This window comes from Chelonia mydas, chromosome 3 (assembly GCF_015237465.2).
Source record: "Chelonia mydas isolate rCheMyd1 chromosome 3, rCheMyd1.pri.v2, whole genome shotgun sequence".
Classification (NCBI taxonomy): Eukaryota; Metazoa; Chordata; order Testudines; family Cheloniidae; genus Chelonia; species Chelonia mydas.
The window spans coordinates 21,082,455-21,101,577 of record NC_057851.1 but is presented as its reverse complement, the minus strand read 5'-3'; the positions used below and the strand labels follow the sequence as shown (position 1 = coordinate 21,101,577).

Sequence of the window (19,123 nt, the reverse complement as noted above, 5' to 3'; positions counted from 1 at the left end):
GGGCCTGGATCCACAAAGAGGCTTAGACATTGCAAGGCTGAGTGTCCCAATACCTAACTATTAGGGACCTAGAAAAATCACTGGAACAACAATGGGATCCACAAAGCCTTAGTTAGGTGCCCAGACTCCCTATATAATGAATGGATAGAGACAGGTACCTTAGAATACAATCCACAAAATCCAGCACACTGGGGAGGGAGGGGCACCTAAGTTAGTCAATCAATCAATCATCATCATGTTCCCATTATGCCTCTGGCATTTAGGGCAGCAACGAAGCTCATCCACTCCTGTCTGTTTTTGGCAAGTCTTTCAGGGGTTCCCCAGCTGTGCCCCAGGTTTTGCAGCTCGGCTTCCACAGCTCTTTACCATGTTGTTTTCGGATGGCCTCATTTTCGCTTGCCTTCAGGTGTCCATCTTATTGCTATTCTGGTGATGGAATCAGTTTCCATCCGAAGCACATGGCCGATCCATCTCCACCGCCTCCTGGCAATGATGGTGCTCATATCCTCTTGGCTGCACTGTGTCAATAGATCTTGGTTTGACATTGTTCTGGGCTAAAAGATACGGAGGATTTTTCTGAGGCAGGCTGTATGGAATGAATTTTGGACATGTCTTACTTTCTCATTCCCCAGCATTCTGCACTATAAAGTAATGCTGAAAGTATGCAGCCCTGATAAATCTTGAGTTTGTTTTTGGTGTTGCATTTTGATGATTTCCAGGCTGTATTTAAGCTCCTAAAGCTGTTCCTGGCTTTATTGATTTTGTTTCGGATGTTCTGGCTTGTTCCACCATCCTGGCTAATGGTGCTGCCCAAGTATGTGAATGTTTCTACATTGGTGGGAACATAATCCTCTATCCGTAATGGTGATGGTGAAAAATATTAAAGGTCATGATATATGTCTTATTGCAGCTGATTTTCAGTCCAATTTGCTGGCTGAATGCATTGAGTGGAGTTGTTTTTTCTCGTATATGGTGTTGGATGTGTGATAGGAGAGCAACATCATCTGCAAAGTCCAGGTCTTCAAGGGATGAGAAGGGTGTCCATTTAATGCCTGTTGGCATGTCTTCTGTTGTACACTGCATTACCCAGTCAACGGCAATGTTGAAGAGGATTGCAGACATGACACACCCCTGACGTACTCCTGTTTTGACTTCAAAACTGAGCACCCTGTGATCAACACTGCGTATAAAGTTGAAATGAAAGCTTTTAATAATGTTGATTATATGGAGAGGGATTCCATATGCTCGCAGAATGTGCCATAGGCTGGTCCTGTGAATGCTATCAAAAGCCTTCTCAAAATCTATGAAGTTTATGTAGAGTTGCCGTTGCCATTCTAAGCACTGTTCTATTATGTTTCATAGCCTTTCCAAAAAATGGCTTGCTGTTTTCTGAGAACGTTATCAACTGCCTCTGATATATGCTGGACTATGATTTTACACAATACTTTGCTTGGCACAGATAAAAGTGTGATACCATGCTAGTTATTACAATCACTGAGAGTTCCTTTCTTTGGAATCTTCACTATAACCCCATTGGTCCACTCATCTGCCACTTTTTCCCTTTCCCAGACTGATGTAAACAGAGGGGCCAGGTTAGATGCTGCTAACTCAGGGATGACACATTGAACAATTCTGCATTAAAGTTATCCTTGCCAGGAACTTTTCCATTTTTTAAGAATTTGATGGCTTGAATGATCTCTTCCTTAGTTGGAGTGTCTCTGTTCATATCAAGATCTTCTTCTGCCTCCGGGATGTTTGCTTCCTCTTTAGGTGGCTCCCTGTTCAGCAATTGTTTTAAATATGCTATCCAGTGCATTTCTTGTTACGTTTCTGTTGTTAGTAGGTGGCCTTCTTTGTCCCTGCTGAGAGTGTTTGTTGGTGTCTGCTGTTTACCACTAATAAGCCACGTCATTTTGTAGCTGGTTCCTTGTTCACCACGAGCAGCTGCATCCTCTGCTTGTGTTGCCAGATTATCCATATAATGTCGTTTGTTCACTCTCACAAGGCATTTGACCTCCCAGTGTGCCTTGCTATACTGCTCGTGGCATTTGTCCTTTAACTTCTGGGATTTTGTGTCTAAAACTTTTTTCTTCAGGGCTCGTCTGGTTTCTATTGTATTCCATGTGCCAGGTGTAATCCAATCCTTTCTTCTCAACTGCTTGTAGCCTAGACAGGCTTCACTGCTCTGTTTATAAATTGCTGTTACTATGTCCCACTTCTTGTTGATATCCTCATCTGCATTCCCCTCCTCTGCATCAAGGTCTGTAAGTGCCTGAAACCTGCTCTTTAACTGCAGAACGAAGGATTTCGGTATTTCAGGGGACTTTAACTTGTCAATGTCACATCTATGTCCCTTGTTTGGTAGGCCCACGCTTCTCAGTTTTGGCTTGATGGAGGCTATCACAAGGTGGTGGTCGCTGCCAACATCTGCACTTCTTCTCACTTTCACATTGGTCAGGGAGCGTCTCCATTTGCCATTGACCATCATATGGTCAATCTGGTTCTTATCTCTGCCATTTGGAGAACACGATATCAGCTTGTGAATTTTACAATGTTGAAATAGGGTTCCGCCAATGACTAGGTCATTCATATTGCAGAAATCAACAAGCTCTCTCCATTTTCATTCATGGTGCCACACCCACGTCTTCCCATTGCTCTGTCATTGTTTGTGTTGTCCTTACCGACCTTGGCATTCAGGTCTCCCACGATGATAATTAGGTCGTGGCATGGTACTCTCTCTAACTCCTCCTGCAATGTAAGGTAGAATTTGTCCTTTACTTCTTCATCACTGTCATTTGTTGCAGCGTAGCACTGAATTGGGGGATATTATTGTGTTTCCCTTTCAGTCTGGCTCTCATTAGTCTGCTGCTAATGGACTTCCATTCAGGCAGGGAATGCTCCACTCTCTTCAAAAGGATGTTGTTCATCATCCCGTCCAGAATACAGCAAAATTTCTCCCGAGGCTGTTAATCTTCCTGATTCCATCCGTCTGCTCTCGCAGATACCCAGGATGTGTATGCTGTAGCATCTCATCTCTGCTGTGACCTGAGCTAGCTTCCCTGTTTCGTACATTGTTCGTACATTCCAAAAACCAAGTTTGGTTTTTGTCTTGGTGTTGAGCACTTCAGCCTTCATGCGAGTGGCTTGCTTTCAGCTTTCACCACTGGCAGTCATGTGGGTCATTGACTCCTGAAGACCATCACGCACAGTAATGGTTGATTTATCCATTGCTGTTTCCGTAACATATTTTGTTTTTTATGGGACAGGGTTGTTAGCCTAACCCTCAACCTGGAGAACCAGGGTGTCTGTTTTGTTTGGCCCCTTCCCCACAGACCAATCTGGCATGGTTGAACCTACTAGGAGCAAAAATCCCCCGCAGACACAGACTCTGGGGATGGTTGGAGCATGCAAGCTGTCCCGCCCCGAGAAGGCACGGACACCGGAGGTCAGAAGTTAGTCAATGGGAGATGCCAATGAGACGGGTGAGTTCCAAGCCCCATCCCTCTTTTGGATGTTGGTGCCTCAATCAGAGCTGAAGGAGGCACCTATCTCCTCTTGTGATTCGCGACTGGGAAACCCTCTCCTAGAATCAGATAGTTTAGGTACCTAAGTCACTTCTTGCAAGACAGAGTTAGGCAGGTATTAAAATCCACACAAAACAGCTGGGGGCAGGGGCGAGAGGAGAGCCTTCTTTACAACCGTTAGCCCTAACCACTGGGCTATATACACTGGCTGTCACCCTCTCTGACCTAATTAATATTTAATTATTCAATTATTTAATTAAAGTGGAACAACTTCAACTGGAGAGAGACCTGCAACAGAATATCCCATACTCCAGTGGCTAGGGCACTCATCTGAGAGGTGGGAGATCCTTGTTCAAATCTCTTCTAATCAGAGAGGTGAATTGAACTGGAGATCTCCTATATCTTAGGGAAATACAGTAACCACTGAGCTAAAGGTTATAAGGGAAGGACTCCTTCTCCCTACTGGCTGCTTCGCAGAGCAAGGGAGCCTCCGAGTATACTTACTGGGTCAGGCCCGACAGGCACTCCTCCATCTATCTTCCCCCAGTTAGTAGATCATACTGGGGCCTAGGTGGGACATAGGAGGCAGACACCAAGAGTGAGGGTGCAGTGCCCATGCTCAGAGGCTGAAACTTGGGGCTTGTCTTCACTACTGGGGTAAGTCTACCTAAGTTACACTACTACAGCTACATAAATAACGTAGCTGGAGTCGACGTAGCTTAGGTCGACTTATCCCGGTGTCTTCTCTGCACTGCATCAACGGGAGGCATTCTCCGGTCAACTTCCCTTCCCTTACTCTACCGGAGAGAGCTCTGCCGTTGATTTAGCAGGTCTTCACTAGACTAACTAAATTGACCTCTCCTGCATCGACTGCAGAAGTGTTGATCTCCCCGTAGTGAAGACCAGCCCTTAGGTGCCTAGCGAACTTTTACAAGAGATATTTAGGTGCCAAGTGAGGTTATCCCTACAACGTTAGGCGGTAGCCCAGTGGAGGTTTGGTGGATCACAGTGATGCCTAAAAATGGGCCTTAGGCACCTAATTACCTTTGTGGATCTGAGGCTTAAGCATTTTTGGAAATTCTACCCACAGTCTCTGTTTCAAGGAATTTAGATCTAGATGACAGATACTGATCAGACAAAAATGCACTGAGATAGGCATATGATTGAAATAAATTAGATTGCATTTTTTAAAGTATGATTTTAAGCGACAATGACATTAACTAATATGACTGTAAAAACGGCATCCTTTTACTCTATAAATCTAATGTGTGTGTGTGTGTGTTTTCAGAGTCTTTATGGAAACCCACAATTAGGGCTGTCAATTAATTGCAGTTAACTATTAACTCAAAAAAATTAATCACGATTAATTGTAGTTTTAATTGAACTGTTAAACAATAATAGAAAACCATTTGAAATGTATTAAATATTTATGGATGATTGTCTATATTTTCAAATATATTGATTTCCATTACAACACAAAATATAAAGTGTACAGTGCTCACTTTATATTTGTATTACAAATATTTGCACCATAAAAATGATACACAAAGGAAACTGTATCTCAATTCACCTCATACAAGTACTGCAGTGCAATCTCTTTATCATGAAACTGCAACTTACAAATATAGATTTTTTTTGTTACATAACTGCACTCAAAAACAAAACAATGTAAAAATTTAGAGCCAACAAGTCCACTCAGTTCTACTTCTTTTTCAGCCAGTTGCTAAGACAAACAAGTCTGTTTACATTTATGGGAGATAATGCTGCCCACTTCTTATTTACAATCTCACCTGAAAGTGAGAACAGGCGTTCGCATAGCACTTTTGTAGCTGTCGTTGCAAGATATTTATGTGCCACGTATGCTAAACATTCATATATCCCTTCATGCTTCGACCACCATTCCAGAAGACATGCTTCCTGCTGATGATGCTCGTTTAAAAAATAACGTGTTAATTAAATTTGTGACTGAACTCCTTGGGGGAGAATTGTATGTCTCCTGCTCTGTGTTTTACCCACATTCTACCATATATTTCATGTTATAGCAGACTCGGATGATGATCCAGCACATGTTGTTTGTTTTAAGAACACGAGATATGACGAGATAACTGGCTCTGTGGATGAGGGGAAAGCGGTGGACGTGTTGTTCCTTGACTTTAGCAAAGCTTTTGACACTGTCTCCCACAGTATTCTTGCCAGCAAGTTAAAGAAGTATGGGCTGGATGAATGGACTATAAGGTGGATAGAAAGTTGGCTAGATTGTCGGGCTCAACGGGTAGTGATCAATGGCTCCATGTCTAGTTGGCAGCCGGTATCAAGTGGAGTGCCCCAAGGGTCGGTCCTCAGGCCGGTTTTGTTCAATATCTTCATAAATGATCTGGAGGATGGCGTGGATTGCACCCTCAGCAAGTTTGCAGATGACACTAAACTGGGAGGAGAGGTAGATACGCTGGAGGGTAGGGATAGGACACAGAGGGCCCTAGACAAATTAGAGGATTGGGCCAAAAGAAATCTGATGAGGTTCAACAAGGACAAGTGCAGAGTCCTGCACTTAGGATAGAAGAATTCCATGCACCGCTACAGACTAGGGACCGAATGGCTTAGCAGCAGTTCTGCAGAAAAGGACCTAGGGGTTACAGTGGACGAGAAGCTGGATATGAGTCAACAGTGTGCCCTTGTTGCCAAGAAGGCCAATGGCATTTTGGAATGTATACGTAGGGGCATTGCCAGCAGATCAAGGGACATGATCGGTCCCCTCTATTCAACATTGGTGAGGCCTCATCTGGAGTACTGTGTCCAGTTTTGGGCACCACACTACAAGAAGGATGCGGAAAAATTGGAAAGAGTCCAGCAGAGGGCAACAAAAATGATTAGGGGACTGGAACACATGACTTATGAGGAGAGGCTGAGGGAACTGGGATCGTTTAGTCTGCGGAAGAGAAGAATGAGGGGGGATTTGATAGCTGCTTTCAACTACCTGAAAGGGGGTTCCAAAGAGGATGATGGTGGTCTCAGTGGTAGCTGATGACAGAACAAGGAGTAATGGTCTCAAGTTGCAGTGGGGGAGGTTTAGGTTGGATATTAGGAAAAACTTTTTCACTAGGAGGGTGGTGAAACACTGGAATGCGTTACCTAGGGAGGTGGTGGAATCTCCTTCCTTAGATATTTTTAAGGTCAGGCTTGACAAAGCCCTGGCTGGGATGATTTAGTTGGGGATTGGTCCTGCTTTGAGCAGGGGGTTGGACTAGATGACCTCCTGAGGTCCCTTCCAACCCTGATATTCTATGATTCTATGAACACTTTCACTGCAGATTTGACAAAATGCAAAGAAGGTACCAATGTGAAATTTCTAAAGGTAGCTACAGCACTCAACCCAAGGTTAAAGAATCTGAAGTGCCTTCCAAAAATCTGAGAGGAATGAGGTGTGAGGCACGCTTTCAGAAGTCTTAAAAGAGCAACACTCTGATGTGGAAACTACAGAACATGAACCACCAAAAAAGAAAATCAACCTTCTGCTGATAGCATCTAACTCAGATGATGAAAATGAATATTACTACTGGGCAGGGCTGGCTCTAAGATCTTTGCAGCCCCCAAGCAAAAAAATTTTTGGCCGCCCCTGCTTTTTTTTGTGCCCCCTCCACCCCCGCCTCAACTCTGCCCCTTCCCAAACCCTTCCCCAAATCCCTGGCCCCGCCTCCTCCTCCGGGCGTGCCACATTCCCCCTCCACTGCTTCCTGCAGCTCCCCCCCTCGCAACTCCCTGCCCCAGCTCACCTCCACTCCGCCTGCTCCCCTGAACACGCTGCAGCTCCGCTTCTCCCCCCTTCCTCTCAGGCAAGGAAGAGGGAGCGCGTTCAGGGGAGCAGGCGGAGAGGAGGTGAGTGAGGGCAGGGGGGAGCACAGGAAGCAACGGGGGGGGAGAGAGGAACCGCTCCCCGCCCCAGCTGATCTCCGCTCCACCACCGCCGCCTCCCCCAAGCACGCTGCTGCTCAGCTTCTCCTCCCTCCCTCCCAGGCTTGCAATGCAAAACAGCTGTTTCGCGCACAGCAAGCCTGGGAGGGAGGGGGGAGAAGCAGAGCGGCAGCAGCGTGCTCAGGGGAGGAGGCGAAGGCGAGCTGGGGCACATTTCTAGGGGCGGCATGGCCGGCGCCAGAATGCCGCCCTAGAAATGTGCCGCCCCAAGCACCTGCTTGCTTTGCTGGTGCTTAGAGCCAGCCCTGCTCCTGGGGGAATTCTGCGCTTCTGCGCACGTGCATAATTGATGACCCATGAGTATTTTAAAATTTTTGCGCAGAAAAAAGCTTTTGCCGAAATGTTGCTGCAGTTCCACCTTTTGCCCACCAGACTGTGCTGTGGCGCAAGAACAGCAGCAGCTCCCAGACAGCCAGGGGAGAGAAAGAGCCTGCCTTCTTTGCAGCACCTGTCAAGCCAGGTCAGGACACAGAGGCTATTGGGAGACAGACAGCGTAGGGTGCTGGGGGGGGTCAGACAGGGGATCATAAGGGCTAGTGGGGGAGGACAGACTGGAGCAGCAGCTCAATGGGAGTGGAGGCACAGGGCCACAGGGAGAAGGAGGTGCAGGGCCACACAGTGATGGGGGAAGGGTGCAGAGCTACATAGGGACAAGGAAGTGGCTGGGTGGGGACATAGAGACACATGGAGACAGGGGGAGAAGATACAGGGACACATAGAGACAGGGATGTGCTGGGTGGGGCACAGAGACACATGGGGATGGGGGAGGAGGTACAGAGCCACATGGGGACAGGAGGAAGGACGCAGGGCCACATGGGGATGAGGGGAGTGGGTGTCTGAGTGGGGGTGGGGGGACATATGGACAGGGGTGCAAGGACACAAGGGGGTGCAAGGAGACACAGGGACATGGGCAGATGTGCCTGACTGAATGGGAGAGGCTAGGGGTCAGCCAGGATCTGCATAGCGGAAGCTCCCTAACAATCCCTCCCCACCCCTCCAAAAAATTGGTTCCACACTTTTCCCACCCATACCCAACAACCCTCCAAGTTCACACCTAGGCTCCTTCCCAGCAATTTACTTCCCTCTCCTTCAGCTCCTCCTGCTTCTGAGGGGTGCGGGAAATACAGTTCTTTATTGTAGTTTCAATGAATTATTACTCAGAGTTCTGTATTAATATGCCTAGTAAGGAATCTATTTGTCAAAAAGCATTTCCTGAATCTTTTTTGTTGTCTGTATTCTTACAGACATACTTGCTGACAGATATTTTGAAATAAATGACTAAAAATAATTGAAACTGGTGTGATTATATTGTGTTATTTTGACAAATAAAATATGCAGAATTTTAAAATACTGTGAACAGAATTTTTAATTTTGTGGCGCAGAATTCCCCCAGGAGTAGAATATGCGTCGTTCCGCACTGCTTTGGATTGTTATCTAGCAGAATCCATCATCAGCATGGATGCATGTTCTCTGGAATGGTGTTTGAAGCATGAAGGGACATACGAATCTTTAGTGCATCTGGCATGTAAATATCTTGCAACGCTAGCTACAACAGTGCCATGTGAATGCCTGTTCTCACTTTCAGGTGACATTGTAAACAAGAAGCAAGCAACATTATCTCCCGCAAATATAAACAAACTTGTTCGTCTGAGCAATTGGCTGAACAAGAAGTAGAACTAAGTGAACTTGTAGGCTCTAAAGTTTTATATTGTTTTATTTTTGAGTGCAGGTATTTTTATTTTTTTACATAATTCTACACTTGTAAGTTCAACTTTCATGATAAAGAGATTGCGCTACAGTAATTGTATTAGGTATTTCTTTTGTTTCTTTTTTACAGTGCAAATATTTGTAATAAAAAATAAATACAAAGTGAGCACTGTATACTTTAAGAACATAAGAATGGCCACAAGGGGTCAGACCAAAGGTCCATCTAGCCCAGTATCCTATCTTCTGACAGTGGCCAATGCCAGGTGCCCCAGAGGGAATTAACAGAACAGGTAATCATCAAGTGATCCATCCCCTGTTGCCTATTCCCAGCTTCTAGCAAACAGGTTAGGGACACCATCCTTGCCCATCCTGGCTAATAGCCATTGATGGACCTATCCTCCATGAATTTATCTAGTTCTTTTTTGAACCCTGTTATAGTCTTGGCTTTGTATTCTGCGTTGTAATTGAAATCAATATATTTGAAAATGTAGAAAACATCCAAAAATATTTAAATAATTGGTATTCTATTATTAACAGTGGAATTAATCACAATTAATTTTTAATTGCTTGACAGCCCTACCCACAATATCATATTCAAAGTCACTTTCAAAGAAGAGTACCACTTTAAGTGCTCAGAGACCTGGTGGATTTTGCTCCAAAATTTCATTTACCTGTCTGTGTTTCTAATTTTAAAACTTTCAACAATCCATCTTCTCCACCACATGCTATGAAACCTTGGTCCTTGTTCCAAGATATACATCTTAGCCGAATGTTACCAGGAATTGCAATCTGTAAGAAAGAAATATTTTTCATTTGAATTGATCAATAACAACATCTTATTTTGAAAATATCCCAACCACAAACACTAAGCAAATACACTTGGGTTACTGTGCATCATAATATAAATTCCTCCAGCAACTTATCAGAATTGTAAGCACATGACTACAATTAAAAGTTGATAGAATACAGTAATGGCCATTCACATAAAATTATACAAAGATAAACAAACCAAGGGAATCAAATATAGAGAAGGGGAAGTCTAACAGTAATAATCAATAAAAATAGGACATTTTTTAAAAAACATCTAACGTAGGGGTCCACTTATTTATCTTTTGCACCAACTGCTCTGATTGGGAGGGAAACACTAGGGGAGAAATGGATAAGGACACTGGGGATTTGCTCATCTTGGACTTACAGGGATCTCTCTAGGGTGCCTAAGGAAGGCAATATAGGGGCTCCAGTCTCCACATCTCTTCAGTGCTCAGCGCCATGCACTAGCTCTAACAGAGTGCGGGCTTGATGCAGAAATTACGGGTCTCTGCCTCAGGTCAGCCTGGAAGCCAGACTAGGCCAGTGTCATGGCCCGTCTGGCCTTAAAATCGGTCCGAGTCTGCCCAGCAGCCTGGCACCGCTGCTCGACAGGGCTCAGCTGCGAGGGGGGGGTTGCCGGGAAGAGGCTCCGCACCCCGGGGAGGCGGGCAGGTCAGGAGCTTTAGCGGCACTCTGCAGCTGAAAGAAAAGGAGGACTTGTGGCACCTTAGAGACTAACCAATTTATTTGAGCATAAGCTTTCGTGAGCTACAGCTCACTTCATCAGATGCATACTATGAAGTGAGCTGTGGCTCATGAAAGCTTATGCTCAGATAAATTGGTTAGTCTCTAAGGTGCCACAAGTCCTCCTTTTCTTTTTGCGAATACAGACTAACAGGGCTGCTACTCTGAAACTCTGCAGCTGGGGGCCCGGAGGGAAGAGACCGGACCCAGGGCAGCGCTAGAGCGGATCAGATCCCAGCTCTCCCGGGCCCTTGCGGCTTTTGGGAGGAGGGGGCGGCGGCGCTGGGGAGAGGCCCCTGCCCGCGGGTAGCGGAGAGGGCCCGGCCTCTCCGCGGAGCCGCTCAGAGCGGAGGCGGCTCCCGCTAGGCCTGTGACCCCGGCCGCAGGGCGGGCTCGGTGCTGCCGACGCGGGGCTCTGCCCCCCAGCTGGGACAGGCCGCCGGGACACTCACCTTTTTGCTCAGGTAGATGAACATCCTGCGGAAACCAGGGGCGGGGAAATGGGGGGCAGCGGAGGCCTGGGGGTGCCTGAAAGGGGAGCGTGTTACCGCTGCCTCCCTAGCAACCCGGCTTCCCTGGCAACCACCGCCGGAGCCCACCCCCGGAAGTAAACACGTTCACTTCCGGGGCGGCGGTGCGACTTCCAAGTTCTGGCCCTCCCGGCCAGCCTGACCCCCCTCCCCGCCGGCGTGGTGAGCGGGGACGGGGCTCGTCCAGAGCAGCCGGTGGGGGACGCTCCCTTGGATGCCGCTGGCCCTGATCGCGGCTCCTTCCTGTCGGTCCCCGAGGGCGGTGGGATGTGGGGGGCGCCTCCCTCCCCAGGTCTGTGCTGAGCTGGCTCCGACTCAGGCCCCTGCTGCTCACACACCCATCCGTGTGGCTGGGGTGCGCTGAGGGGGCGGGTCCGAGTCTGGGCTGGGTCCAAGCCCTGCCGTGTTGCAGTGTGGACGCAGGTCAAGCCGCAGAAGCGCTGTGTAGTGCGGCGTGGGCGTGCGCGCCCGGCTGTGAGAGCGGGATCTGGCCACTCGGACCCTGGGTTCACCATCCAGCGTGGCGCCTCTAGCACAGCCTAGGATACACTCGCCCACAAGCCTGCGTCCCACAGACCCGTGCTTAATGTGCAGCGAAGACAAACCTTAGGGAGGCCCACGTGGCTCTAGGTGATCACCCCTCTGTTGTTCACATCAGGGCGATAGGAAGACAGCAGTGGCAGTATCGTAGCCAATGAGGTTAATCCGAGGCAAGATTATTGCTAATTGAAACTTTTCCCCAAATCCCATATGCTGCTAAAACGGCACTTTCCATCTCATCCTCACCCAATCTGTCCCTGGCCCTGATCTCAAGTGGCTGGTGCCCAGGGAGCCCTGTATGACAACCAGCTTCCTCAGAAACCAGGCATGTAAACCTGAGGCAATATTGATTGGGAGGACCCGTTTTTGAGGCTCTAGTGAAGCACAGCCCCCCTGAGTCATGCTGTGTCCTCTCACCAGTTGAAGATAGTGGGATTCTCTGGTTCAAGCCTCCTTGCCAACCTCCCCTGACCACACCCTATATTTCCCATGGGTGCTGGTGTTGTATAGGCGTAGGTTAACATTTTTGCACCCACCTGAGACTTAGGGCCAGGTTTCTAGATATCTTTACGAATCCAACCTACAGGACAAGATTTTTAAAGGTATTTAAGCATAGGCGCTGAAGCACCCACAGAAAAAAATTAATGGGTGCTTAGCACCCACCAGCAGCCAGCTCCCCCCAGTGCCTCCCATCCATCGGCAGCCCTGCTGATCCGTGCCTCCCACCCATCGCAATCAGCTGTTTTGTGGCCTGCAGGAGGCACTGTGGGGAGAAGGGGGAGGAGCAGGGACAGGGCACACTCAGGGGAGGGTGCAGAACTGGATGGGGAGGGAAGAGGCGGGGTGGGGTGCAGAAGTGGGGGGTTGAGCCCACTTGGGGACTGGAGGAATCTGGCACCTGTGTATTTAAGCATCTGAAGATGCAACTAGGTGCCTTGTGGGATGTTCAACAGTGTTTAATTCCATGTGTAGGAATAAGATAAACTAGTATTTATAATTTGTTAGAAGTCCTGTATAAAAAAATTAAAAACAACTGAGAATTTAAAACTTGGACAACAACAGACCACAAATCTCAGTGATGACTGAGCCTGGAGGTATTCTAAACAAAAATAGGTCTCAGCGGTGCATGTAGTGTTTTCTCTCCCTTCGCACTGACTCAATGTGCATTGGAGGCTTCAGGGTGATGTTTGTGGTCATTGTGTGTGTGGGTCATGTGGTATGGATGGTTGTGCTGATTTTTGTCTGTGTGCTGGCAGCAGTGTGTTGATTTGTGTGGGTGCGTCCCGGTGTGGTGAGCAGCTGTTTGTTCAGGATTATTGTGTATACTGGGTGGGTGGCTGGTTGTGTTGTGTGTCTAGAGTGGTTGTGGTGGGAGATTTGTGCAAGTGATAGTTGGTCCAAATTATCCACCATCTGAGCAGTCTCCCTTATAAAACCAATGAAATTGTAGCACAGATATTAGTTGCAGAGTAAGAGTTATGGCTGAGTTATCTTTGATATCACAATGCTCTTGGATTCTTGACATGGCAAGAATACATGCCTTACACCCATATGATGTACCACTAGAGTAATTCATAAAGTCAGAATGGCTGAGAACTTAAAAATCAGATAGCAACAGACTGAAAAACTCAGTGATAATTGAGCCTGGTGATATTTTGAACAAAAAGAGCTCTCAGCTGTTCTTGTAGCTTGCTTCACAGCATGACAGTCCTGGAAACTTACTACATAGATAACTGCATTCACACGGGGGGGGGGGGGGGGGGGGGGGGGTTGTACTGCTTTAACTCTACTGGTCTGTATTTTTAATAAAAGGTTCAACTTTTAACATAGACTGGACTTAAATCACTTTTGAAAATGGAATGTAGACTGTCAAGTCACTTAGATGTGTTTGCAAATTCCCCCCATTGCCGAACAGTCCTGTTTCAGCAGTCATTGGCTAGCACTCACTGTACTGACCCTTAATTGTAGACAAAAATAACACACCAGCTGAGCTTGAGTTGGGTTTAACTCAGTTACAAGTAGTGGTAAATCCTGATTGACTTATCGGTGCAAACCCCCAGATGTCAATCTACACTTTTTTTTCTCAATTGTAATGTATATTACTCCCAGGGGAATTCTGTGCTGCTGTATGTGTGCGGAATTCATGTCCCCTACAGATTTGCTTCCCTGCAGAAAAATGACTTTCTGATGGGGAAGTAAAGGGAAGCCGCAAGAGCAGTCATGCGCTGCTCCCGAGCAGTGTGGGTGCATCATTTCAGGCCCCAGGAGCACAGAGATAAATCACTGGGCAGAAGCAGTGGGGTAGGGATGCCCCAGCCAGTGGCTTCCACCCTTTGACAGGCTCAGCTGCTAGTCCCGGCTAGCCTGGGGAGGATGGGACTTCCTCATCCCCTGCAAGGAGCAGCCAGGGCTTTGTCAGATCTACCCCGAGAAACCTCTCCAGCTGCAGGAAGCTCCGCGCCTCTCCTCCACTTCCTGCCTCCATCGCTCCTCAGCTCTGTGTGTCTGGGGGCAGGGGGCACTGTACAGGGAGCTGCTCCTGTCTGCCCAACCCCCTTGCATCAGGACCTGCACCATACCCAGACAGTCCTGCCAAACCTCACCCCCTGCACCCAGAACCCTCCCCACCAAGCCCCTTACATCCAAACCCATACCTCAACAAGCCTCACCGTCTGCATCCAGAGCCCCCTACACCCAGACTCCCCTCTGAGCCCCACCTCCCTGCATCTGGACCCCATCCCTGTACCCGAATCCTCACCGCAACAAGCCGCACCCCACCTGTACCTACACCACTCCAACAAGCCCCAAGCACCCAGACCCCCCACCCCACTGAGCCAGACCAAGCCAGCACCCAGAACGCCCCAACAAGCCCGTTCATCCAGATTCCACCACATCAAGCCGCCTGCACCCATATTGCTCCACACAGAACCCTATCATCCCACATGTAGATCTCCCCACACTAAGCCCCTCCACACTTGGATCCTGCTGGGCTGAGCCTGTCTGCCTACATTTAGAGTGCTTGGCACAGAGGGAGTTTCTGGGGCAGGCTTGGCCCTTGTACTATGTCAGGGTAGGGTGCAGCCTCACTGCCATATCCATGTCCTGAGGGTTACAGGCTGATCTCACACCTCTGTCTATGCTGCCCACAACCCTACTGCAGCCTCCACATTTATTTATTGACAACATTTCAGAACTTTAAAGTAGTGTGCAGAATTCCCTCAGGTGTAGTATATACACCACTTGCTAAATACCAACTCCTTAATCTGAGCTACTTCCAAGTGTAGGCTTGGTCAGGTTTCCCTCTAATGCTGCTGTCTCTATTACTGTATACCACCAACCAGAGAAAGGGAGAGAATATTCATTGGCAGGACAGCATGGTGGCTCCCAACAACAGTGGGGAGGTCTAGTCTCTGACTGCCCCTGAAGGAATCTGCCATGTTAGGCAATTCTCTTCTCAGCTGCTCTCTATGAACTGTTACATACAAATGAAAAGCAAATCAGAAGACTTTATCTCTGTGATTCACATATCTAGCTTAGATACTTATTATGGTCCCTATATACCATAGTATCTGAGCACCTTTCACTTAAGATTAAATACACTACTACCACCCATGTAAGGTAAGCAAGTATTACACCCATTGTACACAGGGAACAAAGGCAGACAGTAGGTGACATGCCTAATGACACACAGGAAGCTTGAGACAGAACAAGGAATTGAACCTGGGGTTCTTGAGTCCTAACCTAACACCTTAACAACTGAAGCATCCTTTTTCATGGGTGCAGGTGTATGCTGACTATATCTGCCTGCAATCTGAAAATTTAAAGAGACAGCCATTTTATCAAACCATAGGCCAAATACGGTTTATACCGTGTAAACTTCAGTGAAATTGCATGGGTATATAAATAAGCAGAATTTGGCCCCAGTGTTTACACTAAGGCATTTTCAGATTTCAGGCACATTCTTATGAAAAAAACTAAAGTGAAACTGAATTGTTGAACCGGTCACAAAACTGAAAGAGGCCGTATACTTACAAAGGTTGTTGGGCTTTTGGGTTTTTTTTTTTTTTTTTTAAGTCAAAGGAATACAAAAATTAAAAATCACAAAAAAATAGATTTAACAAAGCGAATAATTATATATAATCAATCATTCCATAGCAAGAGGCACCATCTTTATTCAGAATTCTAAGGTTAGGAAAGTTCAGTTAGTTACATTCTCTAGTTGAACATGCTGAAATGCTCAATTTTAAATAAAAATAGAGTGTTATTTCTTATATTGTAACATTTGTTTTTCTACCACCAAATATGATGCCCTGAGGTGTTTTCCTCAAATGCAAGCATCTGTATGTTAAAAGGAAATAATAAATTTAAATTATGCACAGCAATGTATGTGAATACAAAGGCATACTTCTGATCCTATAAATCTGAAGTATGTGTAAATGGAGGCTACACAGGGATGTAAGCAAAGTTAATTAGATGTAAGATAGTCTCACTTCATTGTACACCTGGGCCCAGATCCACAAAAGGTACTTAGACATCTAAACCTCATACTTAGGTGTCCAAGTCCCCATTTTGGCTCCATTGTGATCCACAAAACTCCTGCCAAACCTGGTAAGCACCTAAATTCACTTAGCACCTACATTTTCAGGGTAAAAGCTCCCTGGGCACTTAAGTTTCTGCCTCTGGGCATGTGCACTGCTGCCTCCCTATAGACATCTGGACACTTATCTCTTGCCTAAGCCCCAGAGTGATTCACAAACCAGAGGAAGATAGGCATGTGTCTGCTTGAGTCTCATGCAGGACCTGATCTGGTAGGCATGCTCAGAGGCCACCTACTGGCTCCCATTCAGAATCTGACCACAAGAAGAGGAAGTAGCCCTACCTACCTTGTAACTTTCAGCACAGTGGTTAATGCACTTGCATGGGATGTGGGAGACCCAGGTTCAATTCCCCAGTTTCTGCCAGACGAAGAGAAAGGATTTGAACAAGGGGAGTAGGGTAAATATGGAATTGGAGTTAACCACATTTAAGCTAAGAAAAATGTGTGTTGTAAAGAAAGGCCCCAACAAGGAAATCTAAGGTAAAGGTTATATGGTGAGAAGGAATGAAGTAGGGAGGCTGTCTGGTTCGAAGAATAAGATAAGGGAAAGTTTCTAAAAAGAAGGCCTCTGACCAATAGGGGTGACTGCAGATGGCTTTAAAGACAAAGAATCAGTCTTAAAAATGAGCCAACATAGGGCTTCCCAACCCATGCATCAGTGTTAAAGTCTAGGTGCAATAAAAAAAAAAAAAGTTGAGCACCAAGGAGGTGAGGAAAGGCCTTGGGGAAAAGGAGGTTGTAAATTAAGGCTGAAAATAAGGGTGAACAGTCTAAAAAACTTTTAGTTAAAGTTAGTAATTGGCAGAGACATTGCCTGTTTGTTAAAGGGTATAAAAAAAGTAAACTCTTAAAGGGTTCATTGCTAATACCTGGCTGACCATGTTGGAGGTGACCAATATGGGTCTAAGCACCCCTGGGAATAGCCCTTTGTAAGTATCTTGATCAAATGTTTTGTTACTGTTTGGATGCAGTAAATTGCTTATTATTTAGGCATGTTTAGAGCAATTGTGAAAGTACCATTTGGCCTTTGGCTTCAGTAAAGGAAGTTATGGTTAAATTGTTTGGTGGTTTCTCAGAGTAGTTTAAAATATTAAAATTCCAGCAGGGGAACTCCCACCTCTCAGGAGGTTGCCCTAAGCACAGAGCTCTGGGGTATTCTGCTCTGGGTGCTCCCTCAATCTCCAGATGAAGCTGTTCCAGTATGAACCAACTAAGAGCGATCGAAGTACAGGCACTGGACCCAAGATCTCCCACCTCCCAGGATGCCCTAACACTGGCTTACAGAGTTACATTCTCTCCCCCTCTGTCTGGTCTAACAACTATTCCACAATGGATAAATACTTAGTCATTAAGCCATATCAGACCCTGAACAGCAGTGTATTGTTGACACTATGGTTAATGTTTCAACAGCATTAAAATTGATTATGTTTTTAGATTTATATTTTGCTGCTATAAAAAGTGGGGGGGAAATCTTTTAAAAAATCCAGTGTTTCTTGAAGACAGGCATTTTAAAAATTTACAGATTTTGGATGATTTTGTGTTAATATACAATTCATATCTTCTTCCATGACTGTGAATCAAGACAGTGTCTCACTGACTTTAGATGTTTTTCCAGGCTCATTTTTTATTAATGAGTCAGCAACATCAGTTCTTAATATAAATACTGTCTGAAACAGAAAAGCTTCCAACATTAGTGTGCTGATCTTAATTTTACTTTTGGATATAGTAACTTTTAATAGTCCCATTTAATGGGCAGATGCCTGAGGCAATAAATTCTCTACATCGAGTCATTTCATGGTTTTATATGATTTGGTACATTATATATCCAGTACAAGACTGACGTTTTTATTTTTTCCTGTATTTACTTTTAAATAGGGAATAAAAAAGTTACTGGAAAACTGACACACTGTACAGCTTATAGTACATACTGAAATACAGCTGATCTCTTTTTAAATTATCCTTATATAGCATGGTTGCAGTGACCATATCCTAGCATCCCTGCATAGGACACCAGTTTTATTACTAAGACCAAGGCATTCCTGGAAGTCTTTGACAAGTGGTCAATAATACCAAAGCAACTGTCATCAGATGTGCAAATTAAAATGACTAAGCACAATAAAAAAACCAATTGCTTTCAAGTGACACAAATAGTAGTTCTAGACAAGCTCCTGCTTGTACTGATACACTTGCAACTTCTTGGACACATCTAGTCTGGTTGATTAAGGGCAACATAAATTAGCAGCTAGAGTTCTATCAAGCTCAATTTACATACTTTCTCAACTGTATTTTTTAAAAAAAATAATCCTTTCTAGACCAGAGGGATAAAAAGGTTTGAACAACTTACTACTACTACATCATATCTGGAGATCTCAAAGCACTTTACAAACAAAGTCTACAACACCTCTGAGGTACCCAGTTTACCTCAGAACCTGGTTCTCTTTACAGAGGTAGAATCTGGTCCTGTGAAGTGCTGAGCTGAGCACTTTATTTCAATGGAAATGGTGCTCATCATCGCTACACAGTCAGGTCTATTTTAACAGGAAGTTAAAGGTGCAAGCTGTAAGTTTTACTAGTAACCCTGAAAGAAAACATTAGCTTTTTGCAATAAAGCTTATTCATAAGCTTAGCCATGTTCTTTTGTACAATATTACCAGAGATATAGATATTGCCTGGTTTCTGAAGGACATACAACAGCTTTACCC

General features: G+C 45.8%; 1 protein-coding gene and 1 pseudogene across 2 annotated transcripts in view; one reads left to right on the top strand and one right to left on the bottom strand.

The window, feature by feature from the left end:
- The window catches only part of WDR35 (WD repeat domain 35), an 81,278-nt gene extending 69,796 nt beyond the window's left edge, over positions 1-11,482 (bottom strand). The window contains exons 1-2 of one of the 2 annotated variants that reach the window (XM_037894016.2): positions 11,207-11,482; positions 9,872-9,989 (exon numbers count right to left, since the gene is read on the bottom strand). In XM_037894016.2, coding sequence (XP_037749944.1) covers positions 9,872-9,989; positions 11,207-11,230 — 142 coding nt within the window. In that variant the 5' untranslated portion in view covers positions 11,231-11,482. The remainder of the gene's footprint in view (positions 1-9,871; positions 9,990-11,206) is intronic. The other variant, XM_037894019.2, reaches the window with a different exon arrangement.
- A 470-nt stretch (positions 11,483-11,952) lies between these two features.
- On the top strand, positions 11,953-12,032 carry LOC119565882 (annotated as a pseudogene).
- Positions 12,033-19,123: the final 7,091 nt, after the last annotated feature.